This window comes from Anarhichas minor, unplaced genomic scaffold, assembly GCF_050575085.1.
Source record: "Anarhichas minor isolate MPS153535 unplaced genomic scaffold, ASM5057508v1 ptg000033l, whole genome shotgun sequence".
Lineage (NCBI taxonomy): Eukaryota > Metazoa > Chordata > Actinopteri > Perciformes > Anarhichadidae > Anarhichas > Anarhichas minor.
This window is the reverse complement of record NW_027466479.1, coordinates 2,263,545-2,284,952: the sequence shown is the minus strand read 5'-3', so window position 1 is coordinate 2,284,952 and position 21,408 is coordinate 2,263,545. Positions and strand designations below refer to the sequence as shown.

General features: G+C 46.0%; 1 protein-coding gene across 1 annotated transcript in view; it reads left to right on the top strand.

Moving 5' to 3' along the window:
• The window catches only part of thsd7aa (thrombospondin, type I, domain containing 7Aa), a 172,232-nt gene that overhangs the window by 128,668 nt on the left and 22,156 nt on the right, over positions 1-21,408 (top strand). The window contains exons 9-21 of the mRNA XM_076106377.1: positions 3,328-3,568; positions 5,920-6,035; positions 8,526-8,658; positions 9,148-9,251; positions 10,829-11,023; positions 11,329-11,595; positions 12,977-13,155; positions 13,361-13,366; positions 13,679-13,812; positions 15,346-15,499; positions 16,083-16,224; positions 16,380-16,495; positions 16,589-16,706. Of these exons, the coding sequence (XP_075962492.1) occupies positions 3,328-3,568; positions 5,920-6,035; positions 8,526-8,658; positions 9,148-9,251; positions 10,829-11,023; positions 11,329-11,595; positions 12,977-13,155; positions 13,361-13,366; positions 13,679-13,812; positions 15,346-15,499; positions 16,083-16,224; positions 16,380-16,495; positions 16,589-16,706 (1,905 nt within the window). The remainder of the gene's footprint in view (positions 1-3,327; positions 3,569-5,919; positions 6,036-8,525; positions 8,659-9,147; positions 9,252-10,828; positions 11,024-11,328; positions 11,596-12,976; positions 13,156-13,360; positions 13,367-13,678; positions 13,813-15,345; positions 15,500-16,082; positions 16,225-16,379; positions 16,496-16,588; positions 16,707-21,408) is intronic.

The following is a 21,408-nucleotide window of genomic DNA, read 5'->3' as shown; positions in this document are numbered from 1 at the left end:
GATGAAGGGGAGCACCAATCCCTCCAGCCAGTGCCTCCTCTCCTCCAAGGCTAACTTGACAGCCAACAGCTCTCGGTTGCCTACGTCGTAGTTTCTCTCCGCAGGGGAAAGTCTACGGGAGAAGAAAGCACAAGGATGGAGTTGGAAACTGACCGCTGAGACAGTACGGCTCCGACTCCGGTGTCGGAGGCGTCCACCCCGACGACAAACTGGCGTGTCTCGTCTGGGTGGACCAGGATTGGAGCCGAGGCGAACCGCTCCTTGAGAGCACAAAAAGCCTTGTCGGCCTCTGGGGTCCATGAAAAGAACACCTTGGAGGAGGTGAGTCGCGTCAGTGGTTCTGCCGTTCGGCTGTAGTCCCGGATGAACCGTCTGTAGAAGTTAGCGAACCCCAGAAACTGCTGGAGCTTCTTTCGTGAGGCGGGCACCGGCCACTCCGTTACCGCTTTAACCTTCTCGGGGTCCTTTCTCACCTGACCCTCCTCAATGAAGACGCCCAGGAACTGCACAGAGGAGACGTGGAATTCGCACTTCTCAGCCTTAATGAAGAGCTGATTCTCCAACAGTCGTTGCAGAATCTGGCGGACATGGTTAGTGTGCTCCTGGGGATTCGGGGAGAAGATGAGAATGTTGTCAATATACACAAACACGAAACGGTTGAGGAAGTCGCGGAGGACGTCATTAACCAGTGCTTGAAAAACGGCAGGGGCATTGGTCAATCCAAATGGCATCACCAGGTATTCAAAGTGTCCCAAGGGTGTGTTAAAGGCCGTCTTCCACTCGTCTCCCTCGCGAATTCTGACCAGATGATACACGTTGCGGAGGTCCAGCTTGGTGAATATCTTAGCTCCAGCTAAGGATTCGAAAACAGAAGAGATTAGCGGTAATGGATATTTATTTTTGATAGTGATCTGATTCAAACCTCTGAAATCGATGCAGGGACGGAGGCTCTTGTCCTTCTTGGAGACGAAGAAGAAACCCGCTCCAACAGGTGAAGATGAGGGACGTATGATTCCTGCGGCGACCGACTCCGTTATATATTTCTCCATAGATTCACGTTCTGGCCGGGAGAGATTATATAGCCGACTCGTGGGAAGTGGGGTGCCCGGGAGTAGGTCAATAGCACAGTCGTAGGGGCGATGAGGGGGGAGTGACAGGGCCCGCTCCTTGCTGAATGCCTCTCCTAAATCCATATATTCCTGGGGCACGGCGGAGAGGCTAGGACCGGTGTCAGGTCTGCTGGAGGGGAACCGCAGATCTGAGGCAGCGAGAGTGACAAGCGGAGCTCCAGCCGGTGATTCTACCCCCAGCCCAATCGATCTGTGGATTGTGATCCTTAAAGTTTCGGCTGTAAGGATAAACTCAGGGTGGCAGGAAACAGTGCACGAGGCTTAGAATGGGGAATTCTCCCTGAATCGCTCTCCAGCACCCCCACTCTTACTGGCGAGCTCTCTCTTTTGGTCGAACAGAGCAATGCGGTGTCCCGACTCACCACAGTAAAGACAGCTTCCTGAGAGGATGCGTCGCTCTCTCTCCTCCAAAGGGGGAGGTCCTGAGGTAGGAGAACGGGAGCGCGCAGAGCTGTACCGTCGGGACGGGCTCGGAAACTGAAGGCTGGGGCTGGAAGCAAACTGACGCACCGGATTGGAAGGCCTGAAGTTCCTCTCCCGACGGCGTTCCCGGATACGGTTATCCATATTGATTGACAGAGTGAAGAGCTCCTCCAATGACTCTGGCTCCTCCCGGACTGCGAGCTCATCCTTCAATAGTTCCGAAAGGCTGTGGCGATATATCCCCTTAAGTGCCTCCTTGTCCCAACCGGTCTCCGTGGCCAGAATCTGGAAGTCCACAGAGTACTCCGCTGTGCTGGTGGAACCCTGACGAAGACTGAGCAGGCGCTGAACAACGTCCCTGGTGTAAACCGGGTGGTCGAATACCCTCTTGAATTCTTCCAAGAAGAGCTCGTAGGGGACCCGGTTTGGGCTGCGCCTGTTGAGCCAAGCCTCCGCCCAGACCAGCGCCTTGCCGCGCAGCAACCCCACTGTAAAGGCCACCTTCGCATTGTCCAAAGCAAATGTGCGGGGTTGCTGGTTAAAAACAAATCCACACTGGAGCATGAACCCTCTACATTCCCCGGACGCTCCATTATAGGGCACCGGTGAGGGAACAAAGGACTCACGGGTGCTGGATGAGTCCTCAGGGACCGGCTCCGAGGGAGGAGAATGGCGTAGCGTGAAGTCCTGCATCAGGCTTCCTATCTCCGCTACCTGGGACCCGATAGATCGCTGCGAGTCCACTAGGTCCCTCAGAACCTGATGGTGTTGCCCGAGGAGCGCGCCCTGGTTGGCCATCGCCCTCTGCAGCTGATCCACAGAAGGAGATTCTGCTGCGGCGGCTGGGTTCGACATGGTCAGTCCGTTCTGTTATGTGGTAGTGTAGTCAGTGGACCCAAACGCACGCACACAGCAGGTTTACTCCAGCCAAGACTTTATTTAACTGTGCAGGAGGAGTCACAGAAAGAACAAACAAAAAACAAAGACTAACTGTCCAGCAAATTAAAGTCACTCCTATAATCTCCACCGGAGTCGGGAGGGAAGCTCAACCGAGGCCGGGACAGGTAGCCTCCGGAGTCGGGAGGGAAACTCGACCGCACTCAAAACTGAAGGAACAGAAAACAAACAGGTAACGATCTTCACTGAAATGGGTGTTCAGACTTACGTGACCAGACTGGTAACCGGATGGACTGACGACGCGCCGGTGAAACGCCAAGATATATCACTGGAATGAGCCACAGCTGAGCCTAAGGAGAGAGGCGTGAAGTGGGCGGAACACGGGGGTGGAAACTGTAGGTTGACACAAAAACAAAACATAAGCACATGGCCCACAATAACAAAACAGACAGGGGGAAAAACAGAGGAGCACAAACTAGTAGCAGACAAGGGATCCTTACAAGTTCACTCTGAAAGCAGCAGACTTAGCATTGGCGACAGGCTGGTTCTGCCACTAAATAACCAACGAGGTATTTATTATTTTAATATGGGTGGAATCTGGGTTAAGAATGTGTTCAAATCAACCCAAAATGGAGGAAGGTGTGAGTCAAACCACCTACTGCAAAATGGCCATTACAAGGTCATGAAATGTGTCAGACCAGCCTTGATATAGAGACCAGACTTGAGAACTGCACTCTCTCTTTTTGGGTCAGTTGGATTGGTCTCATGATTCTAGAATACCCATCTATACCCAAAAGCTGTATTAGGCTAGTGCTAGTGTTTCCATTTGTAGTCCGGGTAAGACATTGACGCTGTTTTGTGTTCCATCATTTCTCAGGTGGAATCCAGTGCCCCAACAACAGTGCTCTGCAGGAGGGGAAGAACTGCAACGACCACCCCTGCACTGTGTACCACTGGCAGACCGGCCCGTGGGGGCAGTGCATAGAAGACTCCTCCATTCCAGCCACCAACACATCTGCAGGCCGAACACACGGCGACGATGCCTCCTGCTCAGTGGGGATGCAGACCCGCAAGGTCATCTGTGTCCGGGTGAATGTGGGCCAGGTTCCTCCGAAAAAGTAAGATTCTACATAACTTCTTTCACATGCAGGTGTGAATAAAGTACTTGAATGTCAATCCATCTCTGGCACATACAGTGTAACACAAGAGGATTCAACTGGTGTCAGATGATATACATGTTAATATTAATTAGGCCTTAATGCTCAGGGCCGGACAGATTCCGGCCCACAGACCGTAAGGATGTGAGGGTATATGTTAATGGTATTCTTATTGGATCCTCGTGATGATTGAAGCTTGAGTTTATCTTGGGGTCCAGGCCAATGAAGATGAAGTTGGTGCTTTAAAAGCTTGAAGTGAAACTTCAACAGTTAAGTTATCAATCAGGAGAAAAGAAGAAAGCAACTGTGTTAGAAAACAAACTGTGAAATAATAGAAGGAAAAAATGATCCACGACTCAAAACACAGTAAAAAGTAATCTGAACAACAAGCTTAAAAATCTGTTGCTAGCTGCAGCTAATGTTCAGATTTTGATGAAAGCTTCAGCACTTTTAATGTGTTCCCTTTTAGATTCAAAGACAGTTTTAAATCGATTTGTTGCGAGGCCTCTGACTGGCTTCTTCTCTAATGAGTGGCACGAATGAGGTTTATGAGTATTGTACTATAATGAAACATATGAGTATCATATGTTTAGATAAAAATGAGCAAATTTGAATTTTTGGATTCTGGTTCCAGAATCTAAATTTCCCTTCAAATCGTACATTCGTTAAACTTGAATTAAATCACCATATTTCTCTGATTGTGTTTAAACACGTTAAGTTCACAGATCCTAGCATCGGCTGGGCATATAGGCTACGACACTCACTACTGAGTGATTAGGATAGAACTAAACAAATAATCCCCAAAATAATGCTTACAAGTACTAATCCCAGTACTAATCGGGACAACATTTTGGCATCAGAAGCGGTTTCTGGAGTAGTATTGACTGATCCCATTCCAGTGGGCTTTGGGTGCATGCAGGTAAGTTTGTATGGAGAGCAAAAGCGATACTCATCAGTACTCATCAGCAACCCAATTGTCAGGCAGAAATTAGGCTTTTTAATGGTTTAAAATGAACCAGTAAACTGGCTACTTGTGAAACAATTGGTTGTTCACATCTTCTCTCAACTCGACTCCAGTCTAGCGTCTCAAGCGGCTAATCGGATTGCCGAAGAGGCTAAAATGTTGTCAGACTAATAACCGATGGTGTCCGAGGTTGCTTCCAAATGCTTCCATTTGTAGAAGTAAAAAGCAGCCTCAGTGTTTGCTTATGGCACGTTGTGCCGTTTAGTCTCCTGGTTAGTCTGTTGTTGCTGGTGTCTGGCAGAGGTGTTAGCTGATGAGCTGTTCCAAGCATCTGGGTCTCTTTCCCCCCTGAAGGCATCTGCTGGGAACATGAATTATCTATGTATATATTCAACAGAACGAGAGCATTATTCTGGCAGTTATTATGCAGGGAAACCCACCCCCAGCACCCACGCTGTGTATGGAGATTAATCTCACTTTTTATTCCTGCCCTTACTCCTAAACCCACTGTTACATGCCGAGCAGTGAGCCCACAGCCTTGGGACACACTTTCACATCAATGACAGTGGCACTGCTTTCACCAGCAGCACCAGCTGTGGCCAGGATGTGAGGGCTGCCGTCAGTAAACAGAAATTGGCATTAGATCATTCTAATGCATTAGGATGATAAAAAAAACGAAATATGTATTTGGATTTGAATTAAGTGTGTGGTTCAAATGTGGTAAAAACTGTGATTTTTGAATGCGTGTGCATATATCATATATCATATGTCTGTGTTTGCCATAGAGCTTCTTCTCTTGCAACATTTGAATTGGTGATCTGCAATTCTGAGCAGAGCTCATTTCCAGGTTGGCTCGACACAGAGACGACGTCCCGACGCTTCTATGGGGATCTCAGGATTTGGGAAAGGGTTCAGTTTCAGTGCAGCCTGGCAAATCACTGCTGATGAAAGGAAATTATTTTTAGAATGCAATAATTTCCAGGAAGGGATCATTTAAGAAGCAATCAATTAAAAAAAAGTTGTTAAAGTCAAATTTACTGTTTTTCGAAGGATATTCTCGACTCTAACCTCTTTGTCTTAATAGTAGCAGTAGAACATGGAAGATATATCACTGAACATTAAGAATTGTAGAAAGGAAGTGTCTGTCTTCACAATGCTATGCTGCAGTAGACACACACACACACACAGTCAAAGTCTCACAAAAGGATCCAGAGCTGCAGTCGGGCACATTGGGAGTCTCCCAGTGAACTCCCAGCATGGTTCCTTGGGCTCTGATCCAGCACATCTCTGTCAGATATTAAAGGGTTCTCTGTGTGTTTGCCTGAGCATGTTAATGATCTCCTTTCAGGTGTCCGGAGAGTCTGCGCCCAGACACCGTCAGGCCCTGCCTGCTGCCGTGCAAGAGAGACTGTATCATCACCCCGTACAGTGACTGGAGCCCCTGCCCATCAACATGTCAAGCAGGTAGCTCCAGCTCTTTGTTGGCTTCAGTACACACAGTGAGGCGATACGGGGTGTCACACCAGTGTCAAGAGAGGGAATGCATTAAAACCTGTATGACTGTGTTTCTCAATTAATAAAGCATACCAAGTGTGCTCATCATTATTTCAGCACCGGCAGAGAGATAATAAAATCATCATGCACACTGAGACGGAATATCAAAAGATCTGTTTGGATTGTGACATGTTTCATAAATGTGTGTGCAGCATCAGTCTATACGAAAAGGAAAATATTGGAATAGCAAGACAATTATTAAGTCCAGGTGTTGAACATCATAGGACAAGGACTTTGACAGCCCTTCATTTCTTCTTCTTCCTAAAGGTCTCTTATAAGATGTTAGTAGAGACTGTTGTGTGGAATCACATGGGGAGGGCTACCTCCACAATAAACAGCTGCTGGAAATCCTGACACTGTTGGTGAAATTGGAACCTATTTGCCAAACAAATATGTTATGTCAAGAAAGAGAGCTCCAAACAACTCTCAGCCTCAACGCTGTGCAGCTGTTATTCCCCTGAGTCTTGCTTTATGTATTGGCATAGTTACTCCCCGAAGGCATCTGCTGAACAAATACTTACCTCACCTCATTATATACAATATCCATGTGTATCCATGTGTCTTGCTCTGAAAATGAGAGCAGATCATCTATTAACAGCTTGGTTAGTGTTTCCGTCTTCTGCTCCTCCCGTCATGTTGAAGTCAAATTTGCTTTTTACCAGCACGTATGCATAGACAAGCAATTACAAATTGATGCAGTTTGCGTAAAAAAATTATAATAATAATCCATCCATCCATTTTCCTCCGCTTATCCGGGGTCAGGTCGCGGTGGCAGCAGGCCAAGCAGGCTGAGCCAGACTTCCCTCTCCCCGGCAACATGTTCCAGCTCATTCTGGGGGATCCCGAGGCGTTCCCAGGCCAGCTGGGAGATGTAATCTCTCCAGCGTGTTCTGGGTCTTCCCCGGGGTCTCTTCCCAGTTGGACGTGCCTGGAAAACCTCCAGTGGGAGGCGTCCAGGAGGCATCCTAATTAGATGCCCGAACCACCTCAGCTGACTCCTTTCGACGCGAAGGAGTAGTAGCTCAACTCCAAGCTCCCTCCTGATGACCGAGCTCCTTACCCTATCTCTAAGGCTGAGCCCGGCCACCCTACGGAGGAAGCTCATTTCGGCAGATGGTAGCCGCGACCTTGTCCTTTCGGTCACGACCCAGAGTTCGTGACCATAGGTGAGGGTATGAACGTAGACCGACCAGTAAATTGAGAGCTTTGCCTTCCGGCTCAGCTCCCTCTTCACCAAGACGGTCCGATGCAGCGCCTGCTTTACTGCTGCAGCCGCACCGATCCGCCTGTCCATCTCCCGCTCCATCTTACCCTCACTCGTGAACAAGACCCCGAGATACTTAAACTCCTTCGCTTGAGGTAGGCACTCCGTCCCCACCTGGAGGGAGCAATCCACCGGTTTCCGGCAGAGAACCATGGCCTCAGATTTGGAGGTGCTAACTCTCATCCCGCCGCTTCACACTCGGCTGCAAACCGCCCCAGTGAATGCTGGAGGTCACGATCCGAGGAGGCTAACAGGACCACATCATCTGCAAACAGCAGAGAGGCGATCACGAGACCCCCGAACCTGACGTTCTCCACCCCCAGGCTGTGCCTAGATATCCTGTCCATGAAAGTCATGAACAGGACCGGTGACAAAGGGCAGCCCTGGCGGAGGCCAACACCCACCGGGAACGTGTCTGACTTATTGCCGAGAATGCAATATAGTAATAATCCTTATAATTTAAAATCTTGCTTTATGATTACCGTGTTTTGATGTTTTCTTTATTATATCAACCTGATCCAGTGAATACTGTCTGCTTACACAGCATGACTCTACATGGTGTAGATTCACCACGTTAAAGGAAATAGAGGCTGAGCTAACTATGCTCACTATCAGTGCTGAGGCTCACAATGTTCCATCAATGTTCAGTGCCCCTCGGTGTCTGATACCGACACACTGGGGCACCCTTTAGTGTCTGTATAAGACACACCAGGCTTTCAACTAACTCCAATGTAAACCCATGCTCGCCGTTATTAGACAGTCAGAGCAATTGACGTCGTATAAAGAGCAAGAAAGTCTGCAAAGGGCAGATTTGGACGAGGGGTGATTAGGATCCCAGGTCGATTGTATTAGCTTCCCTTAGAAGTGGTCAATTCTAGTGAGCAAATAGATACATTACAAATAGATAGGTTTCGTAACATTCAGTCTACATTAACATATTTAATGAAATAGAGCAAATAGTGCCTTTTGAAATGTGGACATGCTGGAACTCAAGAAGAGGCCCCAGCATTGTTCACTCTGCAGCATTTCGTATTCAACATTTAACCTCAGTTGCTTGTTTATAAGTGTGTTTAGGTACACTTAGCTGAAACTACACACTTAAATGTACACATGTGTTTGCTTGTGTCTTCGCTTAGGTGGTAACACCAAGAAGAAGCAGTACAGGAAACGTATTATGATCCAGATACCAGCCAATGGGGGACAGGACTGTCCTGAAGTTCTGACCCAGGAGAGAGAGTGTGATGCTCCATCTGTCTGTCGAGGATACAGGTAAGCTGGTCCTATTCAACATTTAAACACCTGCAAACATTACGCAGTGACAACCTCATAGTTGTAATTACAAGTCGGAGTTGTGGGTCATTTTGGATGCCGGTGATGTCCACAAATGGCCAAAAGAACTGCACACAAGCGAATCGTCTGCAGTTATTTTTATTTAAATTCTGACTTAACTCAAGTCCATTGCTACTTTCACATGGCATACTCTTGCACCCTTTTGATCATGGCCTTCATTATGGATTATGACAAGGCACTGAGTCGATGTTCCTGTAGTGGATGATTTATTGTCCTCAAGATTATCATTTTGGTGATGGCTCCATCCATTGCTTTATTGAAGGAGGTAATGAATAGTACATTTTCTAGAGATTGCTAGACTCTTATTCTTACCCATCGGAAACAGGATATAAAAGTGGCCACCATTCACTCCACCCTGCATCTGATTGCTAAACACTTCTGATTCTCATACTTATTTCTTTTTTTTAGATGGAAAACCCATAAGTGGCGAAGATGCCAGCTGGTTCCATGGTCAGTACGTCAGGACAGTCCTGGAGCTCAGGAGACCTGTGGGCCCGGACTGCAGGTTCGGGGTGAGGACACACACACAGACACATGCACAGATTACACAAACATTCACACATGTTGAGTTCTTCTTTATATGAACACATTAGTTAGACAGAGCAGGAAGAACAGCGTAATCAAAAAGGCATGAGATAGAGCCGAGATGTGGTTTCAGTGGGGATTTGGGAACACTGATCAGATCCTTCCATCTACATGCTCTATTCCAAAGAGCCTGGGATACAGCAGTGGGCATCAAAGCAGTACCTGGGGGCTGCATACCACTTTCATTTAGCTGTGGATGTCATGGGACTGAGAAGAGTCTCAAATCTCACCCTCTCTACAAAACCAATAAACTTAAAGTATGGGTTTAAATGTCAGCGGTGGGTAGAGAATCTCACAACAAAACATGACCTGTGGCCTGAGTGAGTATTGAAGCAGACAGTTGACTTGCTATCAGTGGACACACTCAGACTCCTGTCTCAGAGACAGAGACCATTATCAGATTCCAATGATGAGCATCCTGCTCCTCCATTACCTGTAATAGTATACTCTGAGCTGAAGAGACACAATTCAATACAAGCCTCTTACGATTCACCCATTCACTCAATACAACGTATGGAAGGCAATAGCCATTCTACTAGTATGTCCCATGAATGTGTGTGTGTGTGGGGGGGGGGATGGGGTTAAGAAAGGTAGACGGAGTGATGATGATTGGGTGTTGGTGTTTTTATTGTTAACATATTGTCAACATATTGTCACCGCCAGCAGTGTGTTAACCACATCAAGCTAAACCTAGCTTATGCCACAGTACAACTCCCAGTATTTCCATAGTGTACTACTTTATACTTGTATAAGAAAAATGTACTTTTTACTCCACTACGTCTATTTGAAGGCTACAGTTACTTTACAGAGTTAGTGTAGATGAGCTAATGAAATATGACGCAACGACCAACGTTATGTAAGATAGTTTAGATTAACCCTATCTTGTCAACTACAATAATATATGTATGCAATAACTCATGTTGTTCGGCCCAAAACATCATCAAGTAAATCCAAATGCTCATCAAATCTACACAGTATGAATAATACATTGCACAGTATATTGCATAGATATTAGGGACTTAATCAATGTCTTTAAGGAAGTCATGGGGCATGTTTCTCAAAAGTGTAAAACGTGGAGCAACTTTTTAAATGATCAAAACTTCCAAAGGAACATAGCTCTTTGCAACTTACGTTTCATTATAAACAACATCCTCATCATTTAGTTTTCTAAACGAATGAGTCACACAGGAGGAGGAGCTGTAGAAGGTGATACTAACGGTCCCTTTTGTTTACACATCCAATATTGTGTAAAATGCACAGCACACTGCACTCTATGTACTGAATTAAAGCATGTTTTATTCAGGAAACTGGATGATGGTAGGGGCCGACTGTCTCAAAGTATAGTGTATATTGGAGTGTTAGTGTGGAGCGTCAGACCCAACGATCTACTGTGGACACACAGATGACTCTTATCTTCTCATCATTTAAATCAAAGTTGACCACGACCTACAAAATGAGAAGTGTCCTTCCTCATCAAATTCTCTTCACTCCTTTACCACTGTAGCTGTTTCGTGCCGCAAGCAGGACGGTGGGCAGGCAGACGTTGAAGCTTGTCTTAAGTTTGCCAGCTCCATGCCGCCTCTCACACACCCCTGCCAGCTGCCCTGCCAGGAAGACTGTCAACTCAGCAGCTGGTCCAAGTTCTCCTCCTGTACAGCCGATTGCGTGGGTGTCAGGACCCGCAAGAGGATGCTGGTCGGTGAGTGACAGACTTTGATTTCAAGCTGACTTCCAGATTACATCAATCTTTAGAGGAAGATCAGTGGATATGAAGAACATTTTGAATTTGAAATTTGTATTTGTGTAATATGAGAGGGCTACAAACAACCCTGTTCTTTTCTATATCTAAATCTCTACACTTCCACAGGGAGCGGTCACTAAGCTGCCTCAATGAAACAGCCGGGGGCTCCAAGTCTTGCTGAAGGACCAACAATCATGAAATGGCATAATTAACCTAAACCTTAATTAAGTTAAGGGTTAATGTTTTGTTTTGTTTTGTTCCAGGGAAGAGCAAAAAGCATGACCAGTGTAAAAACAACCAGATGTACCCCCAGAGCGAGACCCAGTACTGCCCATGTAACAAATACAACGCCCAGCCTGTGGGCAACTGGTCGGACTGTGTCCTACCTGAAGGGGGCCGCATGGAAGGTCAACTGGGCATGAAAGTCCAAGGTGACATCAAGGAGTGTGGCCAAGGATATCGTTACCAGGCCATGGTGTGCTACGACCAGGACAACCGCATAGTGGAGACCTCTCGCTGCAACAGCCACGGTGAGTTGTCCATGCTCAAAAAACCCTCTCCATCTTTAGAAAACACCAGCATCAACAGCACAGTTCAATTGCAAAACACAGATTAAAATGACAACAAATCATTAACTCCCGGTGGTAAAAAGGTTTATAAGTTACAGCGTTTTACTAAGTGTGTCAGTCAAGGAATGCACCAGCTAAATAGTGGATCCATCTATCTTACTTCTCTGTCATAAATGATTGCAACAAGTATGACGTATGACCAATAGCTTATGGTGGATACTGTTAGCAAACGTTTGATAGCTATTGCTGATAACTCATCTAGCTGACTTTGAGGCTCTTCTACTCTTCTACTGTTACATTATATTTTAGCATACACCACGGATTTCAGGAGTAACCCATTTTCCCACACCCCCACACCACATTAGTAACGTGGACATTCAACACATCCCCAGTTGGCAGAAAGTGATAATGGCAACATTTGTTCTGGAGACTGAATGGCTGGGTTTAGAGACCTGGGTTCTCCCTCTTCCTCCTTCCAACAGTCATCTTTGATTTCTTCAACCATGAACACAATCTTGGCCTTTGTGAGGCTCGCTCGTATGTGTTGTTGGGGAAGATACTGACAATCAGCCTATTGTTGGATGTAACTTATCTTAAATGTGGACCTAAAAAAAGACAGACCTTGAAGCTGAATAGTAGTAATTTCTTCACAATAATTTTATTAATTTCTATCATGTGAAGACTTTATATATATTATTTCACTGAAATATGTTAAGTAGGCAAGAATTGTTCTTCTATGAGCAATCCTGTCCCAATATTTCAGATCATTCGCCCTCAATCGACAGGACAACTTGGGAATGCATTGCTGCCAGCAGCCCAAAACAAAGAGAGAAAGGGGAATTATGAATCACAGTGCTGTCGTATTTTGCATCTTAGCCCTGTGAAAAAAGAGAACACATCAAAGCACTCGGGGGAACGAGTGTGTCTGCGTTTGCTTTGCTCCCGGTATGGGGCTGTTTGATGGTAACCGGCTGTAACTGTAAAAAGATACCGGACTCAGAGTCGCTACTGCTGCTTTCTTTCTCTCGGATTTCGGAGTCCTGCATTGGTTCTTTTTTGCTGGAGAGCACTGTGGTAATAACGCAGTACGTTTTTGCTCCCTTTGGCTGATAGATGTATCTTCTCTCTACAGCTGTAGTTCAGTGATGCTAGGTTTGTTTATGGCAGGAGTCAGGGAAAGCATCATATGCTTGAATCTGGAATCATCATCAGTGAGTAACAGCGAGAATGTTCGCTTAAGAAGTCGCTGACAATCACCGAGGCTGGTGGTCTGTTTTTGGGAAGAAAGTCAGTTGTTATAGTGTTTGGATGGATAAGTCTGCTATCATCTGATTGGTTACAGGGTACATCGAGGAGGCTTGCATCATCCCATGTCCATCTGACTGCAAACTGAGCGAGTGGTCAAACTGGTCGCGCTGCAGCAAGTCCTGCGGCAGTGGGGTCAAAGTTCGCTCAAAGTGGCTCAGAGAAAAGCCCTACAATGGTGGAAGACCGTGCCCTAAACTGGACCATGTCAACCAGGTGAGAGAGGTCCCACTTTAAACGGTGTAATTGTGATGTTTCAACACAAAATTACGCCTGAATGCTTCTCTGAGGTTGAATGTGTCTGATGTATTTATAATGCCAGATGAAGGTTACTTTTATTAATGCCTTGAATGTACAACAATCTGAATCACTTTTCTCTGTTTTTCCTTTCTCTACTCTGATGAATGGTTTCCATCCACAGGCTCAGGTAAGCTTATCTTTATTTAATTTATGTTTTTATCCATTTTTGTAGCAGTTATCTTGGGACTTGATCTTCTCTTCAATTCTGAAATTGTGTTTGTGTTGCGTTTAGTGAAATTGTGATAATAAATGCCCAACGAATGATTGTGTACATTTGATGTTGTTCTTGTGAATCATTTTTAATTCCTCATGGTAACTGCAGATCAGTTCCATAGTTTAAGGAAACAAAATATATTTACAGTTAAAAAATGTTTGTTGCTAACCGACATATTTGCTGCACAGAATCAGAGCCTAAATGTCATGTGTCTGTGTGTGTCAGGTGTATGAAGTGGTGCCGTGCCTTAGTGACTGTGGGCAGTATGTCTGGGTGGCAGAGCCCTGGAGTGTGTGGAAGGTCAGCAATGTTGACCTGAAGGACAACTGTGGTGAAGGTGTTCAGACCAGGAAAGTCAGGTAAGATCAAACCATGTCATGTTCTCAATCTGCATTCTTGTCAGTACTCGTGTTCTCGTGCATGTTTTTAATGTATTCAGTTTACATTCAGTTTTAAGTTCCAATTCATAGTATGCACATTTAGACAATTAAAACTTGTTTGAGCTGCGGGTAGATCCCAAAGTAACAACTGTTACTTTAGTTAGTTTGGAGATTCTTCCAGGTGAGAAATAATACATTGTATGTTGTCAATTTATCAAAGTAGTGCTTACTTAAAAATTCCTCTGATGTTTTTGGAGAGGGGATCACAGTATTGTCTCGTATATTCAATTTATATTGTGTTCTTTGTGCATAAGAGATGATGATTGAGATATTACATTAATTGTCTGTTATCTCTGTCTCTGTGCATGTTAAACCTTCTTCTGCTGCAGCTTTTAGGTTTATCTGAGGGAGTTCAATTCAGATTTGACACATGTTGAAAGTATTGAAAGTATCACATAGTAGGATTGCTGTTGTGACTTTTACGTGAAATTGACCAGGGAATTTCAGAAATTAAGCCGACATGAGACAGAAAATATATGCCGTTAGATGCCTTGATAACCAGCTCAGTGGACCAGGCTTCTTTCTAATAGTAGTAGAAAAGTGAGGCCAATGAGGACGTATCTTAAACTTGCATTCTCTCTACTGACCAGCAGGGGGCGACTCCTCTGGTTGTATAGAAGTCTATGAGAAAATGACTCTACTTCTCTCTTGATTTATTACCTTAGTAAACATTGTAAACATGAGTTTATGGTCTCAATCTCTAGTTTCAAGTCTTTTTCAATACAGCATGATGTTCATTTAGTACATTATGGTCCATTTAGAGTCAAACAGACCATAAAGCAGGGGATGCTTTAGGGCGGGGCTACACGGTGATTGTCAGGTCTCTACTATGCCGTTGTCCAATCTGGGAGTACACCGTGTTTTGTTCTTAGAACCCTTTCACAGTGTAGATTCAGTTGAAGAAAGTTATTTGTAATATTTTGGTTGCCTATCTTTTTCGGGATTCAGTTATACTTAGCTCCACCCTGTCGTGTCACTTCTCCTTGCAAAAAAACAAGATGGCGACGGCTAAAATGCCAAACTCAAGGCTTCAAAGGGGCAGTCCACAAACCAATGGGTGACATCCCGGCAACTATGTCCACTTCTATGTCGATGGAAAAGACAAACAAATCTCGATATCCGGTGTTTGAAGACCGGAGGAAGCTGCAGCTGCTCAAAAAATGTACAAATCTTTGGCATTGTTTCAAAATTTGGAAAGTTAGAATTGTAGTGCTTGATTTGGAGAACAACAAACGCCTCAAACGCCTGAGATGGTAGAAAGGAACGGTGATGACATATAGGATATATTGAAACATTTATCTGAGTCAGAACCCTACGACAGTTTCTCAAAAACAAAAAAATGACCAATCAATTTATTTGAGGATTCTGTCTTGGGAAACAAAAACTAATTACAAAGGGAGGAACTTGTTACTGCAATTACTTCTTAACTTGGAATCCCCATCTTGTGTCCAGATGTATGCTGAACACTATAGATGGGCCCTCTGAGCAGGCGGAGGACTACCTGTGTGATCCAGAGGAGATGCCTCTGGGGGCCCGCAACAGCCGGTTGCCCTGCCCAGAGGACTGTGTGTTGTCAGACTGGGAAGCCTGGAAACCATGTCCACTGGTATACATGACATATTACTTTCTCTGTCAATGCTTTGTGTTCACACATGAGGTAAATAGTCTTCAAACTGTCACTTTCACAAGCATTTATCACAAATCACACTTGCTGCATGAGGCAGAACTATACATCATGGTGTTGTCTGCATAATAATAATAATAGTAATAATGAATTAGTTTGAGCACAAATATGCAAAACCTGAAAGTCCACTCACATATCTGCTGCTTGTGTTTGAGTCTGTGGCAGAAGGGGAGGGACCAATCAAAGTCAAATCTGCTCACTGTTGTCCCTCTACAAAATGTCTTTGTTGTTTTGATCCCAATCAGATCTTGATCAGGGTTTTGTGCTTTGGAGTCAGTGTGCATACATTACTCTTTTTAATGAAATGCTTGAAATGAAGTTGCATGAACATGAGTAGGCACAACGCAAAAAACGCATCATCTTTAAACATGTTAAAGGAAAAAGTTGTGAGAGGTGTTTATTTTAATAAAATATTGAATGGAGACGAGGACATGAACAAAGTCTATTTGTACATGTACTGTAGCAGTATGGCTGATTAAGTCATGATCCTCTCTCTGCTCCTCAGCCATGCAGTGGGAACAGTTCTCGAGAGAGGAGCGCTTACCCGCTCCGACAGCCTGGAGAGGAGAAGGAGTGTCCTCCGACTCAAGAGACAGAGCTCTGCAAACTCAACAGCAACTGCTTCCACTACTCCTACAACATCACTGGTGAGACTCATGTAGAGCGTCAACAATATGCAATTATCAGAGGCAGGGTAATTAACATGAAGCCACACTCTTTGCATTAAAAGCGTTTTAATGTTGGTGGTGCATGAGGCTGTTTATCTGTGAGTTGTCTTTGCTGATGAAACGTCTCCATGCAGATTGGAGTACCTGCCAGCTCAGTGAGAGAGCAGTGTGTGGAAACGGCATCAAAACCCGCATGCTGGACTGTGTGCGCAGCGACGGCAAATCTGTAGACCTCAAGTTCTGTAAAGAGGTGAGTTTTCGTTTAGTTTTTTGTTTTTTCTGTTAAAGCCACTGTTTATTGGTTTTTGTCAAAGAGTAGCTAAAACCATGTTTTCTCTTGCAGCTGGGCCTGGAGAGGAAATGGCAGATGAACTCTTCCTGTATTGTGGAATGTCCCGTCAACTGCCAGCTTTCCGAATGGTCACCATGGTCTGAGTGCACCCATGCCTGTGGGCTGGCAGGTGTGTGCAGTACTCCTCTCTTTTTAAATTCTCAAAAGATAAAACATATTCATCCCACTCACCTGACTCATGGTCTTCTGGAGAGCTCCTAAATCTGTGATTCCATTGGCCTATTTAGCTTACCAGCATTAGCTGTATTACATTTTTATATACATTTTTATATACCGCAGTAAATTGTTTGATATGGGAGTCAGGCAGGTATCTCAACCAGGTGTCCTATAGGTACAGTCTCAATACAGAGTACTCCAGAAACCACGTAAATGACACAATTTTTAACGTAAAGGGACAGTATGTAGGATTTGGTGGCATAGTGCTGTGGTTGCAGATTGCATGTAACTGAATACACTTCCTCTCAATCCTTTCCAAGACTGCAGTAACATGAGCAGGTGAGTGCAAAGCCATGGTAACGCTGTTCTCGTCACTCAGAGGCCCTTCTTACCGTAACAACACTACTTTAGGAACAACGGCAGTCAGTTGGCGGCTGACGGTCCCGATGTACTCTGTGGCTCATGTTGCTGCAATTTCATAATCGTGCCGTAGGAACGCAATAGGCTCTCTCTCTAGAGCCAGTGTCTGGTTTGTCCGTTCTGGGCTACTGTAGGAACATGGTGGTTCAACACAGCCGACTCCCAACCCGCTCCCAATGTAGATATGAAGTGCTTATTCTAAGCTAACAAAAACATTATCGTAGACGTCGATGCTGTTGTATTAAATGTCAAGCCACTACTGCTCCCATGATGCCGCCGTGCTTTCTGAAATCACACACTGGGGCGGCGTTATGCAGCCGTTGCTTGGTTCAGTTTGAAAAAGCAAAGCCGGCTTCACGGCAGATCTTCTTTATGGCAGTATTGCGGAATCTCTGTGTGAAAGGGGCTATAGTTATGAATATCATATTCCATTCCTGCTAATAGATCCCCCTGAAAAGCTACACACTGGCCCTTTAACCAATCCAATGCTACCTCTTCCCACGTCTTTTGATAATGTGCTTTCTTAGCTGCTGCAGTGATCAGCTCTCAGTGGTCGGCCTCTCCTCCGGTAATGATGGAAACCAGAAACGCTTCATGACGTGAGAAACAATGATGTTATAGCCCTAAACCAACTGAGTGAGGGATAATAATGTCTGTGCATGTAATTCCATAGGATCAGGCCATTGATTAGCGGTCCATTACGAGTGTGTGCTCTGGGGCTCAGGGAGCACTCTGCTCTCCACGAGTCCTTGAGAAGAGCAGCTGCCAGAAGCAACAAGAGCAAATAGTAGACATGAAACCAATACAGGCTTTAGCTACTGTGGTAACCTTAATCTGTCCCCAGGCGAGAAGGATTTTTTGTCCTCGTACGGAGAACCAGCAGGTAGGCCAAAGGAACTGAGGATTTCCTCGCTTTCCTTCCTGTGTTTCTTTTTATCTCCAGGCTAGCTGCGAGGACATACTTTCCTGGAAGGGTTCGTTTCTTTTCCGGAGCCAGGAATAGCTATGATCTGGATTTGTGATTTCAAACAAATGGTCATACCTGGAAGCAGCAAGGTGCTGTTATCAGTCAGGCGGTGTAGAAACACAGCTATTTTCCTGGATGTGTCCAACTTGTGTGCATAGATAATCATGACATTGTGTGTTCTCCAGCCAAACACTGATAGTGACAGGTGGCACATGCCTTTTTTTTTTACCCAGCATCCCTCACTGCCACCCACCACTCAACGCCAAACACTGCCATGGCCGCCCGCAGGGAGACTGCTGAAGCATGAAAATCGTAATGGAGGGTGATAACTGCCTCCGTCGGGCGCTAGCAGCTTCTGAAATAAAACCAGAGAACAAAGAAGCACACAAACATGATGCTAAAAAACTTCGAACAGATTCACTTGAGATCGATAGATGTATACTTTATTCATCCCCAGGCGGAAATTTGTTTGTAGCAGCAGCAAACAAAGTTACAGAGTAAACATAAGAATATGAAAGATGAAAGATGCTCAATATATACAATACGATAAGATAACAGAGCAGAATATAATAAATGTAAAGAAAATAAAAAATGCACAGTATATACAATAAAATAGAATGGTATTAAATTAACTAACTAGGTAAAAAAAGGTAGTGCAAGGATCACCAACAGCAAACAACAACAGTGTAGCGGTGTTGTAGTCAATTGAAAGATGATCTGGCCAGAGGTGATTGTAGTCTTATTGCAGAGGGCAGGAATGTTTTCCTGTATCGGTCCTTGCGAGGGTGGTCCGGGTTATCCAATATGGATAAGAATTTCTTCAGTGTCCTCCTCTCCACCACCTGTTCCAGATAGTCTTGTTTGCAGCCAATGATGGAGCCGGCCTTCTTAACTAGTTTGTTAAGTCTGTTGGTGTCTCCGGCTCCAATGCTGCTCCCCCAGCAGACTACGGAGAGGTACAGTGCACTGGCCACAACAGACTGGTAGAACATCTCCAACATCTTGCTGCACATGTTGAAGGATCGAAGTTTCCTCAAGAAAAAGAGTTGACTCCTCCCCTTCTTGTACACAGTGTTGATGTTGGTCTTCCAGTTCAGTCTGCTGTCGATAGAGACACCCAGGAACTTGTACTCCTCCACCATGTCCACATCCTCTCCCAGAACTCTCAGCGGTTGTGGAGCCGTCGTCTTCCTCCTGAAGTCGACCACCATCTCTCTGGTCTTGGCCACGTTCAGAAGCAGGTGATTTCTACCGGTTCACTCCACAAAGTCATCCACTACTGCCCTGTACTCCTCCTCCCATCCGTCCCTTATACACCCGACCACTGCAGAGTCATCAGAGAACTTCTGCAGATGGCATGACACAGAGTTGTACTGGAAGTCAGTGGTGTACAAGGTGAACAGGAGGGGAGACAGAACAGTTCCCTGTGGGGCTCCAGTATCACTGTCCACCGTATCAGACAGCACACGGCCCAGTCGGACAAACTGTGGTCTGCCTTAGAGGTAGTCAGTGATCCAGGAGACGGTGGACGCGTCAACCCCCACCACCCGCAGCTTCTCACTCAGCAGCACTGGTTGGATGGTGTTGAATGCACTGGAGAAATCAAAGAAAGTGATTCTCACAGAGCCACCGGTTCCATCCAGGTGAGACTGAGCTCGTTGCAGCAGGTAGATGATGGCGTCGTCCACCCCCACATGAGGCTGGTATGCAAATTGCAGAGGGTCCAGTGAGGATTTCACCCGCGGTCGGAGGTGGGCCAAGACAGCCTCTCCAGCACCTTCATCACATGAGATGTGAGGGCAACTGGTCGGTAGTCATTGAGGCTAGATGGTGTCGTCTTTTTTGGTTCAGGAACCAGGCACGACATCTTCCACAGCACCGGGACTTCCTCCTGCTTCAGGCTCAGGTTGAAGAGGTGTTGCAGGACATTAGACAGCTGGATGGCACAGGTCTTCAGGACCCTGGGGCTGATGCCATCAGGTCCTTCAGCTTTTCCTTGGTGGAGTCTCTCCAGCTGTCTTCTCACCTGGCCAGTCGTCACAGAGAGGGGGGATGGAAGAGCCATTTGATGTTGAGGGCTCTGTATCCATGCAGCTCACCAGGGGGGACAGAGGGGGAGGTGTTTGGTAGGTGTGGTGTGTGGAGGAGACAGATGAGGGCTGTGAACTAAACCTATTGAAGAAACAGTTAAGCTCATTTGTCCTCTCCAGGGAGCCCCCTGGTTGTCTTCCTCCAACCTTGAAGACGGTTATCTGCTTCATCCCGGTCCACACCTCCTTCACGTTGTTCTGCTGGAGTTTGGCCTCCAGCTTCCTCCTGCAGGAGTCCTTGCACTCTCTGATCTTCACCTTCAGGTCGCGCTGGACTCTCCTGAGCTTATCCCTGTCCCCAGACCTGAAAGCTGCTTTCTTCTTATTAAGAAGAGATTTCAGGTCACTGGTGATCCATGGCTTGTTGTTGGGGAAGCAGCGCACAGTCCGGGATGGTATGACGGTTTGTTCACAGAATTTGATGTATTCTGTGATGCAGTCCGTCATGCTGTTGATGTCCTCCCCATGTGGTCCACACAGCACATCCCAATCCGTTGACTCAAAGCAGTCCTGCAGGGCATCATTAGCCTCCTGAGACCACCTCCTCACAGTCCTGGTGGTCACAGGCAGCCTCTGCACCAGAGGAACATACTTTGGTGTTAACAGGATCAGGTTGTGGTCAGACCTGCCAAGGGGGGGAAGGGCAGTGGCACTGTATGCATCTTTTGCATTAGCATAGAGAAGGTCCAGAGTTTTATTGTTCCTTGTGGGGCAGTCAACATACTGGTGAAAAGTTGGCAGGGCTTTACCCAGAGTGGTGTGGTTAAAGTCTCCAGTAATTGCCAAAAACGCACCAGCATGTTGACTCAGCAGTCCAGACATGGTGGAGTGGATTGTGTCCACTGCTGCCTCAGCGTCAGCTGATGGCGGGACGTACACAGCCACAACAATGGCGGACGTGAACTCCCTCGGCAAATAATATGGACGCATCCCCACGGCTAACAGTTCAATGTCCGGGCTACAGAAGCGTTCTTTCACACACACATGGTCAGGATTGCACCACCTCTCATTCACATACACGGCAATCCCGCCACCTCTCTTATTACCGCTCTGTACAACGTCTCTGTCCGCCCAAACAGTCCTGAAGCCGGGCACCGACCCACTGTGGTCCGGGAAATCCCTGTGCAGCCATGTCTCCGTGAAACACATGACGCTACACATCACGGAAGTCCCTCTCA